Raw genomic sequence first — 19,743 nt, forward strand, 5'->3', positions numbered from 1 at the left:
TACTTGTCATGTAGCATTAATATGGTGCCTTGGATAGATCCTTCCAAGCCTAAACAAAATTGCTGCTTGTGCTTCCCTTCTGTGTACCTATAGCAAAAGGGCCACATCAACTGAGAAGCTGCCCACTTGCCTTTATCCTAGAGTGGCCCTTCATATTTAAATGCTGTGGGCATTTCAGAACTCTCAGCTGTGCTTGCAGCTGGCCTTTGACAGTCACTACAGCTTTTGAAGTGCTGTGGTGGTTCAGCTGGGTGTTGAGCTTCCTAGAGTAGCCATTGATTTATCCTTCTTCATTTATTGTTATTACTTTTAATTTTCTGAAGGGAGTTGCTTGTACAGGAGTTCTACCATCCCAGAGTTTCAGGGACAAATGAGAAGTTAAAGTGAAGGGGCTGAACAGGATGGTGAGGGACACCATTCTACCAAAACAGGCACAATCACTGCTTGCTGCAGGAGCACAGTTAAAAAATGAGAGGCTCCATCACCGCAACATCTAGTGTTATAAAAGTCCTAAATACCCTTTCAAGTTAACTATGCTTCCAGAGGAAGCTGATGAATGTTTTTCTAGACCTTAAGCTGTAAACACAAGTTTTGTAGAATGCTCGGTGCAGTTAGAGGTAAAGTTGGACACCTATGTAGCTTCATCTGCCAGTTGTTCTCTCAGTGGGAGATACTGGAGAGGAACGCTAATGGTTTCTTGCAGTCCAGTTGCTGCTTTTGATTCTCCCTTCAAAACTGGGAAAACTTTTTGAAATAAATGTACAGCAACAGTGGAACAAATTGAAAATAGTTTATTCAGAAAGAATCTCCCCAGAGTCACAGTATGTTCTTGAGGGGAATGTGGTTAATGGTATAAGACTATCCTGCAGTCTGTTTTGCATTCAGACATTTTTCTTCCAGTACTGCAACAGTTTATAGAATCAGCAGCTCTATAGATCAAAATAGACATCATCTCCTGAGATGGAGGTGGGTCCATCACTGTTACATTTGAATGTCCAGATGAGCAAGTGATTTGTGTGCTCTACTCTGGCTTGCCTGCATAAACAAGATGGAACATTATAACTCTGTCAGCCTGCAACATCACAAAGGCCTTAGTAAAGAAAGTGATTAAATAGGTCACCAAAGAACTTAAATTTGATAACCTGTGCATACCAGAGAACTTCATCTGCATGCTACCATCAGGCACAAAGGCAAGGCCATTTTTTCAGTGATCTGTTTGATCTTGTCTCTTTTTAAATAATCCATAGGAAAAAAATTTATGACTCGGCTTTCACTTTGTAGTTGTGAATGTCACCCTATGGACCTTCAGAAATTACCAATGCGGTGACATTTGAGATGTTAAAGTTACCTTTTAATGCAGGTGAGATAAGAACAAATATTTGAGGGATGTTATTTAGTTTTTCATAACTCAGTACTGTGTCCTCCCATGCTGCTATGGCAAAACCACATCTGCTTTGTGTATTTTGTTCCTTCTTTGTCTACTTAAACAATTAGAGATGATGGGTTTTTTTTCAACTTTTTTTTTGTGGCATAACACCACTAATAGCACTACTAGTAAAGAGTCTTCCTCTTTCTTCATGAGGTGGGTAGAAAAGATTTTTATTGAATCATAGGAAGGGAAATGTACTTGAGAAAGGAGACCTTCGTCTGTGCACATCGTAGCTCTTACACTGCTCAGTTGTACTTTTGTATAATGGGAATGGTATGGAGAAGCAATCGACATCAAATGTGGCTCACAGGAAATGATGGATTCCAAAGGTTTCTTTTTCTTTTGTACCCAATCCAACATCAAACGCTTTCATTTTACTTGCTAAGAGAGGGAAAAAGAAAAACACACACACACACACAAAACCCATAAAATTAACAGAATGCACATGAAAAAAAACAAACAAACCAGAAATGAATACAGAGGATAAATAATATCCCTTTGGATATGTGCCCCAAAAATTTTGCCTCTGATTGGCAATCCCTGTGGCTACTTGAAGAATAAACTGATGCTGTCCTAATAAACTGAAATAGGAGGAGATATAGGTTAGAATCAAGAAATGGCTTGGGTTGGAAGGGAATTTAAAGGTTGCAAGGGCAGGGATGCTTTGTGCTAGATCTTGCTGCCCAGGGCCCAACCCAACCTGACTGAACACTTCAAAGTGTTCACTTTAAAGAAGCAGTCGATCATTAATGTGTTGGTCTCTCAACAACCCTAAGGTTAATTGTCCCATGTGCCTTGTGGAAACCTGAGTTGAGGCCCAATGAACCCGTGTGTCTCTCAGTCCTTGTTTTGGCTTACGAACCTTCAGAAGATTTTGGTTGTCTTTCTGGCTGAATCAAGATTTACTGTTTCTAAGTAGCCCATAGATATAGAGAAGCTCTTGAAGAGCCCATACAAACCTGCAGTGCTCTGCCCTTGGTCTCGATGGGTAGTGTGATGGCAGAGATTGCACACACAACGCACACAGATGAGAAAAGACACAGGGCCCCAAGGAAAGATGCACTCATAAGAACCTGCAGATTCAAAGAAAGAAAAACAGTTCAAACATCTGTTCAGTGCTGTGGGAGCCCAGGAGTTAATTAGGAATTAGAGAGTGGACAATGGGTTGCAAATGCATGGGGGATTCAGCAGCACCCTCTTGAATCTAAGAGCTTTCAGAAAGCAGCAGACAATAGGAAGTTAACCCTGGGAAGGGGGCAAAGACTGTCCAAGCACTCTGTATAAATATCAGGTAAAGAACAAATGAGTTTGAAAAAGCAAACGAGAAAACAACCTGGACTGAATGCCTCCCCCTTTTCTGTTAACTTCAGGGACACGTCCCTGTGTATCTGATGGCAAGGTTTGACACAAGGCTTACTGACGTCAGCGGTGCTCTTACTTGTGATATGAATGGCGCCACCATAGCTCCAACACGGCACAGTGACCCACTGGTTCCCATCCCCAGGGCTCGCATTGTGGTGGGATAAACCTGACACAGGTCAGAAAGAAATCAGATTAACACAACTGTGACATGAGTTCTCATGGGCAACCTGTTCCAGTGTCACACTTATTGTAAAAAAAACCTTCCTCAAGTCCAATCTTAATCTCTCCTCTTTTAGTTTGAAACCATTCCCCCTTGTCCCATCACAACAGCCATTGTAGGGCTGTGCTCTATCCTTACATCCCCCAGCTTGTACTGACAGTGAGGGTTGCCATGACCCAGGTGCAAAACCTTGCACTTGCCTTTGTTGAACCTCATGAGGTTCAGCTGGCCGTGCTGTTCAAGCCTGTCCTAGGTCTCACTGAATGGTATCTTGTCCCTCAAGTATGTCAGCCACATCACACAGCTTGGCATCCTACTATCCTAACACCCATGTCAATAGAGCACTTCAGTATACACTTGGCTTAATTTAAGTCCCATTCATGTAAGTAGATTTTAGCAAGTAGGATTTTCAGTGATCTTAGAGGTTTTTTCCAACCTTAACGCTGCTGTGATGCTAAGTACCTCCAGAAGGACCCACCTCTGCAGTGTAAATGTAGATGGTATTGAAGTTTGCTGAAACCAAGGCACGCAGCATGAAGAGAAAGCCAGTCATGCCTGCACTAAAAGCAGTGTGAAGCAAATTGTTAGTGTCAACTAACAGTGACAGAGACACAGCCTGGTATGCTTCCACTATGCTAAGGCTTTGACGAGCTTGAAGTAAGACAAAATTGGTTGCTGGCAGGTGTAGTTGTTTGTTTAGTCCATTAACAGTGCATGTTTGCTACTGCTATAAAGAAGCTGAAGTAAATATCTAGTTAGCCATGCTCAGGCTAGAGATAAGGCAGAAAAAAATGGAAATTATGACAATAATGGCAATTAAGCAGTTGGTGCCTAAGCAAATGGCTGTAACCCTCCTGACGGGCTCATTTACAGGGCTCCAGCAGATATTTACCTCTCCAATGGGGCCCTCCTTAGAAATTTCCCCAGGTCAGTTCAATAACCACAGCTCTCATGGAACTGAACAGTTACCTGGACGTGCAGATGTTGAGGAGAAGGAAGAACAGCGCCGTACATCCCATGGTGATGCACAGGCTCAGGCGTCTGCCAAGGAAGTTGATGCCGAGAATGTTCAGGGGATTTACTGAGACAGAAGAGAGACCATAACGTCAGGTGTTAGGGCTCTCAGTTTTGCAGTGAGCACAAGAAGGGGAGAGGAGGTTACGTGCGATCTCCCCCGCGGTGCTGATGATCATGGTCCGGTAGGCAGAAGGGCCAAAGGGGCGGCAGTAGCAGGGGCTGCGGCTCTCCTCTGAGACAGGGCCAGGGTTCGTGCTCAGTGGTGTCCTCGAGGTGCAGCCCAGGTCTCGCTCCAGCAGCTCAGCACTGGCCAAGATGACTCCATAGTAAGCAAAAGCAATGCCAAGCCTGCAGGGAGGAGCATGGTGTGGGTGGGGAGGGCAAGGAAAATGGCAGTGGAATGCAGCAGGCTTGGGGTGACCTAGTAACACTATCATTGCTGTTTTACCCCAAGAAAGGAAAAGATGAGTGAAGAAGCCATGAAATCAACAGACTTTCATTAAAAGTTTAATGCCAAGGGCTTGCTTGTAAGCCTTGACACACTGACATCCCTTCTGATTGTAACACTGCTGCATTGGCCAGATGCTCACTGCTGACAGTGCCACCTTCCCACTCTAGTTTTTACAAAAGGAAATGCTCCTGCATCCCTCAGCTCCTCCTTCACTGCTGGTTGTAGACTGCTGCACTGCAAAGCACTGCTGCCTCTGGGCAGGAGATGCAGTGATCCAGCTGGGAATGTGCTGTCCAGCATCCACCCAACCTCTTAATACTTCCAGGCTGGGAGGTATCAGTGCTGGGGTCATGCAGAGGACAGTGTGCCCTTTTGATCACTTGTCTGTAAGTGGAGGCATTCCCATACTGTCCCTTCCTTCCTGCAGGGAACACCTTGTGCTTAAAGCTCACATGTAGGATCTGTGTGGGTATCTTACTCCCTATTCTTTCTGCACAGTGATTTTCCAAAGGAGTTTGCATCAGCTGGAGAGGCTCACACCGCACCCAGGCTTGCTGCCAACAACAGGGCACTGGCAGTGACAGCCTCACTGTGTCATTATCACATAATTCAGCATACATCTCATCAGGCTGAGAAGTCATTTTCACTTTTTGGGGGGTTTTTCTTGGTTTCAGTTTTAATCCCCTCTGGCAATTTCGGAAACAATCTGCGGAGTGTGGGCTGCAAAATGAGCTGCCTGGGGATATGGGGATGCTGAGGGCACAAAGAGACAGGGACACAAACCTGAGAACACGCCAGTACCTCCTGGGGGAGCCGGAGAGAAAGGAGGATTAAGAAACAAAAAGATATTTCATAATAGTCATACAAGTTGATGGGAAAAAAACATCAAATATTCAAGGCCTGGCTTAGCAAGATTTTGGGTCAATGAGTTCCCACGGACCCATTCTTTATGCATTTCCATTCCAGACAGCCAAGTCAATGAAACATATATTACCCATGCATACAGCTACAGGGAACAAGGCAAATGGAACTCATCTCTCTGCAATCTTACATTTCCCCAGCCTGTGGCACTGATACCAGTCACTGAGTTTATGTTGGAGCCCTCTAACAGTGAGGGCTGCATACGTGTCTTCTCTCAGGATGAACAAACTGGCAACAAGGAGTGAAAGCAAACTGAGGGCACAGTGGTGCTCACTGTGGGGAGACCAAGACAACCAGTCCCGAGGGAATAAGAAAGAAAATATATATGTATATATAACTTCCTTTACCATATGATCCATATCTGCAGAGTGGTTCTTAGGTACTTGGGGTGGAGGAGGTCTTTGAGTCTTCCTCTTCTTTCCTGAAAATAATTTGGTAGAAAGGCACCTTTCACATCAGGGCAAATGCTCTGTGGCAGCAATTGGTGCCCTGGCCTCAGTGCATGTGCCCTGGGCATCTCCTGGCATGGATGGATGGATAGACAGCACAGCACCCTCCAGAAAGGAAGCCCTTTTTCAGCAGATGGCTGTGGGAGGGCATGCTGCAAAGCAAGGAGGGAGGAGAAGAGAGAACCCCACACAGCCCCTCCCACACACCACTCCAAGTCCACAGGGACAGGTATGGGGCTGCCTTTCTATTTTTTATTCATTATTGATGTAAGCCTGGAAGGGTGGATGTCTAAGCAAAACCCTGTGTGTAGCCAATGTGGTTCTATTACATAAATTCAATTTAAAAATGGGGAAGTCTTAATCCTAATTAATTCCAATACAATGGCACCATCTTGCATGAATTGCTGAGGATAATGCCTGGTGCCTGTGGGATTGAATAAGCAGCAAAGAGGTCCAGGAAAGGGACTTAAAAGAGCCAGGCCCTGGACAAGATAAGTGTTCAGCTCCCAAGCTGCTTGGAAGAGGTGGAATTGGTGGCTGGGGAAGGCACTGGGACCAGCAGAAGGGCCTTGTCCTATGGCCACAGTCCCCAGGGACACCCCAATGGGCAGGACCAGGGTCTTGTTTTGCTGCAGACACCCTGAGAGCACGTGGTGGTAGAAAGCACTTGTTTTGGAGCTCTTTTTGTAGTAAAGGCAGCAAATGTGAGAGATGTGGAGTGAAATGTGCTTGATGGCCTTGCTCACATCCTTATATCCAGGTACCAGTGGACCAGGGACGGGATGGGATGAGTCAAGATGGGATGGGACAAGAGGGGCTGAGACAAGATGAGATGAGATTGTATGGGGTGAGAAAGGATAACGGGGTGAGGCAATGCTGCAAGCTGAGCTTACCTTGGGAGGTTCCTGCAACACTCCCTCGGGCATCGCTGCCCGGTTCATCTTGGCTATCCTCTGCAGCGTGGCCAGGGCAGCTGCGTTATTCCCCGTGGACACATTGTAACGTGCTGACTCAGGTATGAACTGAAAGTGGAGCAGTATTAGAAAGCCCGCCTGCCTCTTTCCTAGCAGCCTGTGCTGCCCACATCCCATATCCTGCCCAGGAGCCCGACAAGATTGGTGCAGGGGTATGAGTCATTCCTTGGGATGTTCTCTCCAGCTGTCCCCCAGGGCACCACCACTGGAACTACATGGTCTAAGATCTCTCAGTTCTCTTATTAAGAACTGACTTTGCCCTTGCACTGGCTTCTGGAGGTCTGCCACAGCCAGTTGCCAGAGAGGGAACCAAAAACACAGGTTTAACAGAACTATCCCTTAAATAATGAAGTTCTAAGATGGGAAGAGGCACATGTTATCGTTACTACTACTAAGGGTGATGCCTCTCAGTGACTAGGGAAATGCCAGGTCAGTGGCTGCAGGAAGTGAGGAAAGGCTCTTCCTACCTTGAATACCATGATGAGAATGATGCCAGGAATGGAGGCAATTCTGATCAGCCACCGCCAGCCAATGGTTGGGTTTACCACTGATGCCAGGCCAATAATTAACAAGGATCCTGCCAACCAGAACACCTTCCCAAGGGAAATGGAAGGATTAAAAGGCTTGAATGTACAGCAACAATTTGCTTACTTTCATCCCTTCCCCTGCTGTCTGCAAAGACGAGTTTGGGATGAAGGAAAGAGAAAAATACAGATGAGAATCGGGGGAGGGATGTGTGAGGACAGTCTTAATTAGTTCTGGACAAAAACAGGTAACTTGCTGTAGTTGCCCTTGTCCTTCCAGTCACATCTCTGCTAACACTCATGCCCGTGAATTCTCTTGTTTGAACCTCTTTGGGGGTGCAGCAGATGTATAAGGACCAAAGGCAAAAAGGGGACAAATTTCCACTGTTGGAGGTTGGTGGGCCTCCAGTGGAGTCAGTTCCAAGTAGTACCAATGGGGAACCTGGCCCCAAAACTGCAGGTTCCCTTGTTACCATCAGGAGAAGAGCCCCTTTTGAGGGCACCACACAAAGAAGCTCCAGCAGTACAAACCACAAGGCACAGCAAGTTCATGAGTAATCTATGGGTAGAAATAACACATTGGGACTGTCCATTTTTATATAACTCTGATCTTCTGGTGCTTCTTTGATAATAAATTCCTGGGATCAAACACACTAATGAAAAGCAAATTACCACTTCCACCAAGACTGTATACCAACATTTTCTGTTTCAACAGCCAGATGAATTAATGAGTTAAGTGAGGCCTTTGCAGATCATTTGCACATGCATAAAGTGCTCCTGGCAGAAATTTGAGTAAGGGCTTACCCCCAGTCACGTTGTAAGGGTGGTCACAGCCCTTCCAGCACATCTCAGGCCTAACTGAGGCCTTCAAGGCAAGGCACTGCCCAGGACCTCATCTGGGACCCACCTCATTAATCACACACAATCACCGCAATTCAGTCCCAATGGCTTGTATTTACCTTACGTGAGATCCCAACACAACCTAGCTGGAGATGTTGAGCTGCCCTGATCACAGACCCCTCCTCAGCCCACTTCACTTTTGACTCATGCTTGCACAAACTTTTTTCTTGCTGTGAATGCTGGAGAGACCCTGATGCACTCCAATGAATGCTGAGTGCAGGAGAAGCCATAAGCACTCTTTGCCTCAAGTAGCCCCTCAATGACCACTGGATTCCACTTCCCAGTGGAGAAAACACGCACTCCCGCTGCAGCCTGGACTCCTGAGTGACAGCCCAACAGCACTGACCCCATTAAGTCAGGCAGCACATTTATCAGCAGGGAGCGGAAAGGGCGGATGTCAGCTGTCACTCAAAGTCCCCCCACAGTGTTGGGATGATCCAATTAAGAGAGAAGAAACGGCTTCTCTTCTGCACACAGCTGTCTGTGTGGATCCTCAGTAACACACAGCACACACTCCGTGGTACAGGAGGCACTCACTCAACCCAAGACAAACGCAGATATTCTGGCTTGTTGGGGATCTGGCTTCCAAACAGCAGCACAGCAAATCTCCTGGGACTACGAATGAGAAGAAACAGTAATACGCCCGCTCTTACCTGAGATAAGGGCAGCATGTATCCTCGGTACTTGGTAGGCAGAAATTCTGTTTTTATGATAAGCCTAATGAAAAGAGGAATGAGGCAAAAGGACAGAGACAACGACAATTTCTGTACCAATCAAAGAACAATTTGTTCAGCTCAGCCGGCATCCAGCGTGGATGCCTGGAGTCAGAGGTACTGCCCCTCTTCCACTGATGTATCAAAACTAATTATTTGATATTTCTGTCTGATTGAGGTTATTTCCTCAAGGTTAAAGTTGTGTTTTTAGGTTGCGGATGTCCTGCTTATCTGTGACAAACATCCCTCCTGAGACTTGATGTTTCTCTTCAAGATTTTCATAAATAAGAACAGTAAGAACAGACGTCCTTGAAATAGAGGCACACGTCCAAGACAGTAACAATTCAGAAAAGACTGGTCCTTAGAAAACCCAGCCACACATAAAGTCAGTAGTGGGATACCTCCTAAACTACAATTGAAGACCTCCACACAAGCGCAGAAGACTCAAATATGTTAATATAAACTTGTAATTGCAAAGTGCCATTGAATATATGGGTGCTGAAGCACTGGCACAGGTTGTTCAGATAGCTAGTGGATGTCCCATTCCTGGAGATGCACAAGGTCAGGTTGAATGGGGCTCTGAGCACCCTGATGTAGTTGTAGGTGTCCCTGTTTGTTGCAGGAGAGTTGGACTAGATGACCTTTAAGGGTCCCTTCCAACTGAAATGATTCTAAGATTCTATAATAAAATGCAATGGGTAGGTGTGACTTATGTATAAGGTAGGCATATTCTGAAAACTTAAATAGAAGCCAACATGAAGATTTGGGGATCTTGATTTGTGGGGATATCTCACCTGACGCTCTGCACAGAAATAAAGAAATGTCTCCTGTCTAAACACTTTACTTTTTGAATGTGTTATGGGAGATTTAAAATCAACACCATCACTGGGGTAGAGATTCATACTGGCCCTTTCCATCATCTGAACTGTTGAGGTGCTTTATAAAATATGCAACACCAGTGTGGGGAGGAACTATAAGTTCTTCCTGCCTGCTCTGCCATGTTCTGGCCTCCAGCCTCCAGCAGTACCAGCCTCCCATATTCTGCTTTGACAAAGGGCTTTTGAGTCAGTGCGAACTGCTTTGTGCTGTCCTGCATGCCTATGGTTTGGGTTTGGGAAAAAATTGTGCATTCAAAACAATCTTCATAGGGTCTCAAAGGGAGGTGAAGGAGAGGCCACCAGAGGTCTGCTATAGGAGGGCATTGCCTCATGTTCTGGAGAGCCCACAGCCTCTTGCCCTGAATTTCAACACAGGCTTTGAGGAACTACAGAATATGCTGATATGTTGCATGTGTTTCCCTGACAGAGACAAAAGAAATCACTTATTTTATCAGCCTTCTAGTGATGTGGCTGTGAATACAGTGATTTTCTCCTTCCCTCCCACATCTTCATACTTTCACCACGACAAAGTGAAAAGTTTAACTTAAGTGGGAAGGTTTTACATCAGTTCAAGAAAAATTTGCTGCTCTAAGCAGAGTCGTTGTGACCTTTTTACAAGGAAGAAGCCTTTGCTCATCTGTTACCTGTCTAATTGTTTTTATAATATATGTGTTTAATAAGACCTCTGTCATTGGCTTAATGCAAACCAGCCCTTTCCACTATTCCAGGGCTGAGGAGACCTTGGGAACTGCAATTTAGGTAGATAGACAACGACCCAATGAAAGAACAGAACAGCATTTTGCTTAAAGGCAATGTGGGAATTTGCTCTCCCATGCACTTCCAGCCCCCTTGGAGGCCCCTTCCTGGCTGTCTCCTTCAGGTTACAGCGCAGCCTCAGCTTATCAGGCTCAGTGCACGAGATGCTGGGCGCTGTGCCAAGGTCAGCCAAAATGAGCTGTGGGATCTCTAGGCCCCTGGATGCCTCCTTGGAGGAAGAAAAGCAGAGCCATGCTCTTATTATTTAGAAACAGCCTTAAATAAAGACAATCTAGTGTAAGCAGTGGGGACCAAGCACCAAATATTGCCTGTCCATTCCCTCCCCTTTGACTGCGAATGATTTAGAATCGCTTGCTTTCATTATGTTCCCCCCTTATTCTCAAAGAAAATAATGCATTTAAAAACCTGACTTTCTGTGCTTCAGGACTCTCCCTTCCTCCCTTCCTTCTTTGTGTCCTTCTGATCCCCAGCAGTTCCTACCAGAGTGGGAGGAAGCTGCTGACCTCCCCAAGAAGGCTAGTTTGTCTTTGTCCTTGCCATAAGGCATGAAGCATGGCCTTACCCTTGTGCGTGGCCTGACACACCACCTCCCACCATGGTCCTCAGGAAGACGAACCAGATGTAGGAGGGGGCAAATGAGGTCAGCAGAGAGAAATAGGCTCCCCAGAGGAAGGAGAGCAGCAGAATCTGCAAAGGACCAAATTAGGGTCATATCATCTAGGGTCCTCTCTGTTTGGGACAGCGCAACAAATATTTGTATGGTTTGCTGAAGCCAGGGTGCAAGCTAAGAGAGAAGCCAGCTTGGCCCTGAGCTCAAGGGAAATGAAAAGAGCCATGAATGGGGACCACAAAGTTTGTTTTCATGTGGCCCATCATTCTTTCATGGGAGGAGCAGCTTCCCGGCTTCTAGAAGCTTTGAGGAGGGCTCAGGTGTATTGGAAGGGTTTTGAGCCCCATGCTACAAGCCCTCCTGGCAGCAGTGCTGCTGGGATGCTGCACAGCAAAGAGATGGAAGGGACAGAGAATAGCAGGTCCTGTGTTTGTCTTATCAGAGGGCTCAGGAAGAGTACATACAGCCCCAGCACCCACTTACCTTCCAGCGGCCATACCGGTCAGCCAGGAGCCCAAGCACTATGCTGAAGACCATGTAGCCAAAAAACACCATCTATGGATGTAGCAGAAATGCTGGGTCACAGGCTGAAATGATGACTGAGCACCTGGTGGAAAGGCAGAGCTAACCCAGGGGAGCTCAGGTACATGCAATGCACCTCAGAGACCAGATGGAGTGGAGCCAGGATCCATCCCTTCCCAGACCTTGTTTAAGGGTTGGAAGAGGATGTGAGGGTGCCTTGTTGGAGATCCTTGCCTACTAGAGGCCTATCAAAGGTAAGCAGTTTTTCTTCATTTGTTTCTGTATCCACAGCTGCTGCATTTGGGCTTGTTCTTGTTTGCTGCAGCCTAGGATTGTGCCACTCTGCTATTACTGCTGTACTTCCCATGACATTATAGTATTACAATGGAGAATTGGAAACAGCTGTGGGGTACTCATTCCCAGCAGCACCAGGCTGCTCTTCAAATCAAGTGTCTGTTAAAGGCTCTGTAAAAAGGAAGATAAATTGCAGTGACAGAGTCATGTATGGTCCTCAAAGTAAAGGGATTTCCAAAGCATCAGGAAATGGGAGCCTGTATTGGCACTATAGTTCTGGTTGTGTGTGTGTGCTCATGTCATATTGCTCTCTAGATTTCTACATTTGTGTCACTGCTCTTGTCCCTGGGAGGAGACCTTAGAATTTATTTGTTCCTTTGGGAAATGTACATTATAAAGCCTGGGGTGGTGACACATACGATGCACATGTGATGGATGACCTGAATGGGGAAGATGAGTCACTCACTGTTGTCACGAGAGCCACCTGCCAGTCTTGAAGCTGCCATTCACATCGGATGAGCGGGGATACAACAGCTATCAGCATGATCTCCATGGCTTCAGCCACCTTTAGGGACAAGCATACACATTAGCAAGAAGGGAAGCTGTGAGGATTCCATGAGAGAAAGACCCCTAGCAATGCCAAGCCTGCAGTCAAGGAGGTATCACCATGCTTAAAAGGGCTCTGTGAAGCTGTGGTGCCTCAGTGGTCTCAGCCCTGAGTGTGGTCTGCAAGACATTCCATGGGAATGAGGAGTGGACACAGGATGGAAGAAAGCTGCACCTAGAGAGTGGATATCTAGGTACAGTATAGAATCATTAAGGTTGGAAAAGACCTCTAAGATCATCCAGTCTGACTACTAACCCATCCTCATCATGCCCACTAACCATGTCCCTTTGGTGCCTCATCCACATGGTTCTTAAATACTTCCAAGCATGGCAACTTCACCACCTCCCCAGGCAGCTGGTGCCAGTGCAGCACCATTCTTTTGGAGAGGAACTACTTCCTAATACCCAACCTGAATCTCCCCTGGTGCAACTTAAGGCCATTATTTCTCCTACCATTGCTGTGACCTGACAGAAGACTCAGCACCCTGGCATGTCATTACCTGGGAAGTTTTCCAGGTAGCCCTGAACCTCTGAGGCAGTGGGATGGAGCTTCAGGGCAGTGGTGAGGCCAGGATGCCCTGGGTCAACCTGTTTGCTTTTGCCTTGAAACAGGTTCAATATCAGGGTTGGCCAATGTTGATTCTGGCCAAAGCTGACACAAGCAAGAATCCTACTTGAGAAGGTATGTGTGGAAAAAAATAATAAAAATGGGCTGCAATATCTTTTTATGGTGATTGTAGTTGTTACTGCAAAATAGTAAAGAAAACAAGGGGAGTGTTTCTTCAGGCTCGTGGTGTTGGCTGTGGACACCTACCCCAGTGCTTCCCATGATGAGAAAAAGTGCAATGTGGAACCTCCCAAACCCAATGGTTTCCACAGCTTCTTCCACTGTAAATGTCTTCTGCCCTGAACACCAGTGGGAAAGAAAGACACACACACACACAGAAAAACCCCATCAGTAGTCAAATAGTACATTCTCAGGTCTTTATGAAATGGGAACATTTTCTATGCTATGGTAGGAGAGAAGCAGTATGAAGCTGGTGTCTGAGGTCCAGGTAACTGGAGTGCCAGAACCCTGCCTCTACCCTGCTTCACAAGGACCAGCATTTCTGGTCCTGCCAACACAAACACACCTTTTGGGGGTTCTGGTCCCTCCGTATGGATTTCCTCCAAGGCAATAGAATTTGCTGCCTCTTCTGGTGCAGTGGCCATCTCAGCTGCTGCTGGGATCCACTATAACTGTTGGAGAAGGACAGGTTACTGTAGAGAGCAATAAGGTTTCCCCTGAGCTTCTCTTCTCCAGACTGAACAATCCCAGTTCCCTCAGCTGCTTCCCATAAGATTTCTGCTCCAGACCCCTCACAGCTTTGTTGCCTTTCTCTGGATACGCTCTAGGGCCTCAGTGTCTTTCTTGTAGTAAGGTGCCTAATGCAGTACTCAAGATGCAGATTAAACAGTGCTGAGTACAGGGGGATGATCACCTCCATGTCTCAGCTGGCTGCAATATTTCTGATACAAGCCAGGGTGTCATTGGGGATATCTGGGAACACTGATGATTCATGTTCAGAGAGCTGACCATGACACCCCCAGATCTTTTTCCTCCATGCATCTTTCCATCCACTCTGTCCCAAGCCTGTAGGGTTGCCTAGTGTTGCTGGCATTACAAGGCAGCTTAGCTGAGCTGACAAATCAGTCATTGCGTTGCTCTGGCTGTTTTCATCCAAAATTCAGAGAATGAGGGAAGATGCAAAGGCATGTGTAATGGCTTCCCTAGCCTGGACATGTGAAGAAAGCCAAAAGATTCTGCACCACCTCCAAGAGCTGAGAACTGACAATGATCTACACTAAGTTGTCCCTCTAAGGTGGAAGTGTATCTTTCAGGAGCTGGGGCCAGTGAGCTGTAGAGGCACTGCACCCTGTTTTTGAGAGCACACAAGAGCACAAAGCAGAGCCAGTGGGAGGAGCAGGGCTGCCCAGCCTGTTTCCCTAGCCCTGGCTTCCCAAGAATGGCACACTTGGCAAGGAGTACAGACCTAGCTCCTTCTCGCCCAGCCCAGCCCTGCAAGCACTGTGGTTCCCATAGGACAAATGGATCTCTGCCTTACCCCACTGTATCAATCCCCATCCACTTAAGGCAGCAAGAAACAACCACAAGCTCTGCATTGTAATGGGGGCATCTGGCTTGCTCGTGCAGAAGGTCTGGTTTCCAGTGCTACATCTTTAAGTCTAATCACAGATGCTTTTCCTGGTAAGAAAATCTCATCTTAATCCAGTGGTAGGGATTAAGCACACAGCAAGCTTTAACCCCCAAGCTTTCCTGCTGAGGGAATGCAGTGACTATTGCAGGGGAGGCTCAACACATCTTCAGTTTAATAAAAATCTCTCCTTCAGTGGCCTCTATCCAGAGCTGCTAGACTTGGTGAGAAAGTGCTCAGTGCTGCCCCACAAGGGTCCAGGGGCTGGAGCAGAATAAGCAATGAACCTAATCATAGAATTGTAGAACTGCTCAGGTTGGAAAATGACAAAGAGCATCTGATGAAAGGTACAAAGTCTCACGGGAGACAGAGGGCAGCGTAAGCATAAAAAACAGAGTTAAGTGCTCCCAGCTGGGCACAATGTATAGAGGTGAAGTTAGAAGGAGGTCATTAAGGGCTAATAGCAGTTCAGTTGGGTGGATCAGATACACTGACCTTGCTGTTATAGATCATTAAAGCCCAGGATCCCAGAGGATGTGCGTGATATTGGTCACTACTTCCTCTCAGCACCATCCTCGCAGGCAGTGGTAGCTGCCAGCAGCACATGACACCAGCAGCTCATCATGCTGGCCATCATTTGCAGATCATTTCCAGGTTGAATTAGCTCAACAGAAATCACATAAGGTGTCCGGAAGATCCCATGGGAAGGGATAATGGTTGACAGTGTGTCTGAATCACAAAAGGCCTCACAGTAACAAAACCTGAGGCCCCGTTATGCTCCTTGTCTGGACATTTATGATTAGGTCCTGCAAACACAACCTGCTGTAAGAACTGGAGTAAAGTAAGGAGTAAATCTCCTGAGGGTTCCTATGGAGAACATGGTTTAGTCACTGCAAACCACTTGCAGCCCTAATTGCCCTTATGAAGCATCTCATGTCTGTCACAGCTCTTTGGGAAGTCACGAGAAAGAGTTTCCTGCTATTTGTAAATCACAGTGAAAATACTAAATGGCAATTACATGAGCCAAAAAACAGCAGTGCCAAAAAGCTGTTGCTGGCAGGGAAAATAGCAATCCTCTATCAGAAGGGAATAACCAAGAATGCAGTGAAACCACTGCTTGGTCCTAGCAGTGAGATGACATGATGTATGAATGATCAGATACTCCCACTCTTAAGTCAAGATTCAACTATATTTCTTGTTTTTGTAGGGTTTTGGGTTGTTCTGAGTGAAGTTTTCTTACCTCTGAAATGCCCTGGTCACAGAGGAGCGGACCTTTCTTCCCTTACATCTGCTTCTTCCCCTTCTGCTGTTTGCTTTCCTCGTTATGTTGGTGTTGCTGTGTGTTTAGAATCCAGCTCTAGGGAGTCAGATTTCCACCTTGCTGGATACAGTACAGTCCCTCCCCAGCCACCTCCTCTCCAGAAGTGGGTGGAACAGGGAGGGTGCCCTGTGTCACAGGGACTGTGAGCTCTGCTGGTCCCTCTGCACATACACACACACTCTTTGGGAGTGGCCCACCATGGGTGATGGTGCTCATTCATGGTTTTTGGTGGGGATGAGGAGGGAGATCATGGAATCATTGAAGTTGGAAAAGACCTATAAGATCTCTCATCCAACCATCAACCCATCCCCACCATGCCCACTAACCACATGCCTCGATGCCACATCCACATGGTCCTTGAACACCTTCGGGATAGTGACTCCACCATTTCCCTATTTCAGAAGCAGGAGATGGAGAGTGGACAGTGGTGAGATGACTTTGTCGCAACACTGGTGAGATAGTAGGGGACAAGTTTCAGAGAGCAGGTCCCACACTGCCAGCACCCAGGTAAAGGGGTTTTGCTGCCCTGTGCAAAGCCATGGGCAGAGCTCAGCAGCTGCTGCAGCTATCAGCTGCCTTAGGCCAGTTGAAGCCAGTTCAGGTGCCATTACCACAAAGAAAACAGGGCCTGTTCATCAGCTTCATCTCTAAACTTCCTGGCCAATGAGTACCCATAGCTTGCAGTGATTCTGACCTTGACAGTGCAGATCTCAATACTGCAAGTTGTGCTGTCCAGTAAATTCAAGCTATGATAGATAAGTGCTCTTGACTAGGAGTGTGCATGCTGACCTTTATTTCTTTAATATGTTGCCTCAAGTGCAGTTGGTGTTTTTTGTCTTCCTCTCATGAGAGCTCCCCAAATCCTTTTCTTTTGAAATACATTTACCATGCTGACAGCAGTGCTGTAGGAGTCGTATCAAAGCATGGAACTTTCATGCTGAGTTTCACACTTCCAAGCATCAGGAATGTATTTGCTGTCAGCTAACATATGCCATTTCACAGCCCTATTTTACGTCTTCCTTTTAATAAGAGCTGATATTCAGCCACAGCCATTGTTGACAATTGTTAAACTAAATGCAAGATCCAGGCAGCTGGATCCATACCCTGTGCTCTTATTGCAATAACTCAGGCACTATGCATGCAGTCACAGAAGGGTACTGATGTGTTGGCATTACAGCTTCTCATTGCAGGAGGGAAAAAATAGCTGAAATTCCAGTGAAACTCTCAGCCACAGAGATGTGCTTTCAGATCCACATGTCTGGGACTGAATGAAGGCTTGCTATCTATTACCTTTTTCTTTATTTTTTAACCCACTTCATGATATTTTAATTACTTGTAAAAGAAATGCAAAGACTGGTCATAGTGGAATGTGAACAGGAACATCTGCATGTATGAAAGTTCCAGGAGAAACAAGAGAGTGAGGGTAAGAAGAAAGACCTTCACAGCTTGCCAGGGACATGACAGACAGCTGTCACACAGGTGAACACTGAGGAAGATGCTGTTTGTTGCAGGAGCCAGAGACCGAGCTGCAGGAAACTCCTGAAGACTACAAAAACTCTATTCACAAACCATCCATCACCTCTGATTCATCAGACATTAGGGACTGGACGAGAACATGGGACTCTGGCATCTTCATCCCCCATGTCACAGGTCATCCTGGCAGGAGGGCCTGGCCACACACAGCTCTGGCTCTCATGAGGAGGAATAAACAACCCTAAAAGAGTGAGTGTGAGTATCTGAAATCAGTTTGACTTTGTTATCACATTCCCGTGTGGCCATTCACCGAGGTTTTTTTGTATTAATTTTCTACAAAACTATATAACTCGTGTCATCAGCCCTCAGAAATAAACACCTTCCCAGCAATGGATTCAGAGGCAACACTTCTTCTTAGGTTAAAAATTCCCAGTAAAGTGTCTGGAAGTCACACTTTTATCAACGGGTAAAGTTCAAACAAAGACAATGGGGTGTTGTACCAAGGTCAACCAGTTTGTAATGGCAATCTCTTCTGGAACTGACTACATCTGGTGGCCATGTTCACAGCACCAACTAGAAAATCTGATCTCATTCAGCCTAAAAGCTCCACTGGGGAACGGGCAGTCACTGCTGTGCCCCAAAATACCTAAATACCAATATTCCTAATTGTGGGAATACAAAGACTGTACAGTGACTTTACAGAGCAGCAGCTGTGGAGCAAGATAAACAGCATAAGAACCAGGGACGCCTCTAGAAAAAGAAAGAATGGCTCACGGCTCTGATTGGATAAGCACCCACATGAATGGTTGAAGTGTGGAATGCTCTGTAAATGGGAAAGCTAGAAAAAGAGAACTTGTGAAGGTATATTAGAGATGTGAGAACTTGCAATAAATGATTTGGATCACTCACATCTGAGTCCATGCATCAGAGGCTGCACCTAATAACCAATCTGAACTTCCCCTGACACAACTTGAGCCCATCACCTCTAGTTCTATCGCTGTTAGCCAGCCCTCCCCCACCTCACCACAACAATCACTATTCAGTACAGTAAACAACAGACAGTTTTGACACCTGCAGCATTCATGGGATAACTTGTTTTTCTTGCTTTAAATATAAACCTGAGACACTAAGAAGCTCAAAAAGGAATAGGTATTCTGTTTCAGGTAATGGTTTCAGGTAATCACCTTCTCAGTTACACTGCAATCCTGTGGAAAGGTGCAGTAAGGATAAAATACGCACTTGTGCAGAAAATTCCCCCACTGTTTCATAATGCAAACTTCTATCTGTTTGATAACGCATCAAACTAGCTTGACCTTCCTTGCTTCAAAACAGCTTTTCTTTCAGACCTCTACAGAATAGGAATGAATGAGTTAGGTTGGAGTGAGGATATCAACAAAGGTGATGTCCAGACACTGAGCCGCTGTGAGACCAGCTGGAGTGACATGAACCACAAGTTACCCATTCCTGAAGAGCCAGAGCTGTGAGGCCATGTGAACTATGGACACACACTTGCACCCACCCTTCCTTCTTTCAGCTTGAACTCCAGCTCCAAATCTAAGATGCTGCTAGAATGAAAAGTGTTCCTGACTGTTGGCAGCCAGTCTTCAATGCAACTACAGTTTCTTGGCAACTCAAGAGAAAATCAGGAACAAGCTCCTTGCCTGGGGGTGTGTGTTGTCCTCTGTCAGTGCAGCTGGAAGGTGACTCTGAAGGCTGACCACTGCAGTCTAATGGCCCATGAAAACTGCTCCGCTGCACGTGCTGCAGGGAGCCCACAACAGACAGGGTTCCTAAGAGGAGATGAGTATCAGAGATCATATAATCATAGAATGGCTTGGATTGGAAGGGAGCTTAAAACCCAAGCAGTGTCAACCCTCTGTCATGGGCAAAGCTGTCACCCAGCAGATCAGGCTGCCCAGGGCTCTGTCCAGCCCAGCCTCGTGTGCCTTCAGGGATGGGGCACCCACAACCTCTCTGGAGGGAAGCAAAACATTCCATGTCCAAAACGTTCCATGTTCCATGTTGGGATTTTACATTCTCCATGCTTGAAAAAAAATAGCCTGTCTTGATTAACACTATTCAATTTGAAAAACTGGCAGTTCATGAA

General features: G+C 46.3%; 1 protein-coding gene across 2 annotated transcripts; it reads right to left on the reverse strand.

Annotated features, from left to right (window-relative positions):
• Positions 1–1,832: 1,832 nt before the first annotated feature.
• On the reverse strand, positions 1,833–16,185 carry SVOPL (SVOP like). 2 transcript variants are annotated; one of them, XM_015867141.2, is made up of 15 exons: positions 16,083–16,185; positions 13,781–13,886; positions 13,462–13,553; positions 12,508–12,606; positions 11,709–11,780; positions 11,178–11,302; positions 8,901–8,964; positions 7,291–7,416; positions 6,743–6,871; positions 5,748–5,821; positions 4,174–4,376; positions 3,981–4,092; positions 3,490–3,571; positions 2,868–2,957; positions 1,833–2,502 (listed from the first exon to the last, which is right to left on the reverse strand). In XM_015867141.2, the coding sequence occupies exons 2-15, from the start codon at positions 13,857–13,859 to the stop codon at positions 2,341–2,343; spliced, it is 1,509 nt and encodes a 502-aa protein (XP_015722627.1). In that variant the 5' UTR covers positions 13,860–13,886; positions 16,083–16,185; the 3' UTR covers positions 1,833–2,340. The 2 variants fall into 2 exon arrangements, with proteins under 2 accessions (XP_015722627.1, XP_015722646.1); XM_015867160.2 differs by lacking the exon at positions 3,490–3,571 and having other exon boundaries at positions 2,389–2,502.
• Between the last annotated feature and the right edge of the window lie 3,558 nt (positions 16,186–19,743).

This window comes from Coturnix japonica, chromosome 1 (assembly GCF_001577835.2).
Source record: "Coturnix japonica isolate 7356 chromosome 1, Coturnix japonica 2.1, whole genome shotgun sequence".
In the NCBI taxonomy this organism is placed as follows: Eukaryota; Metazoa; Chordata; class Aves; order Galliformes; family Phasianidae; genus Coturnix; species Coturnix japonica.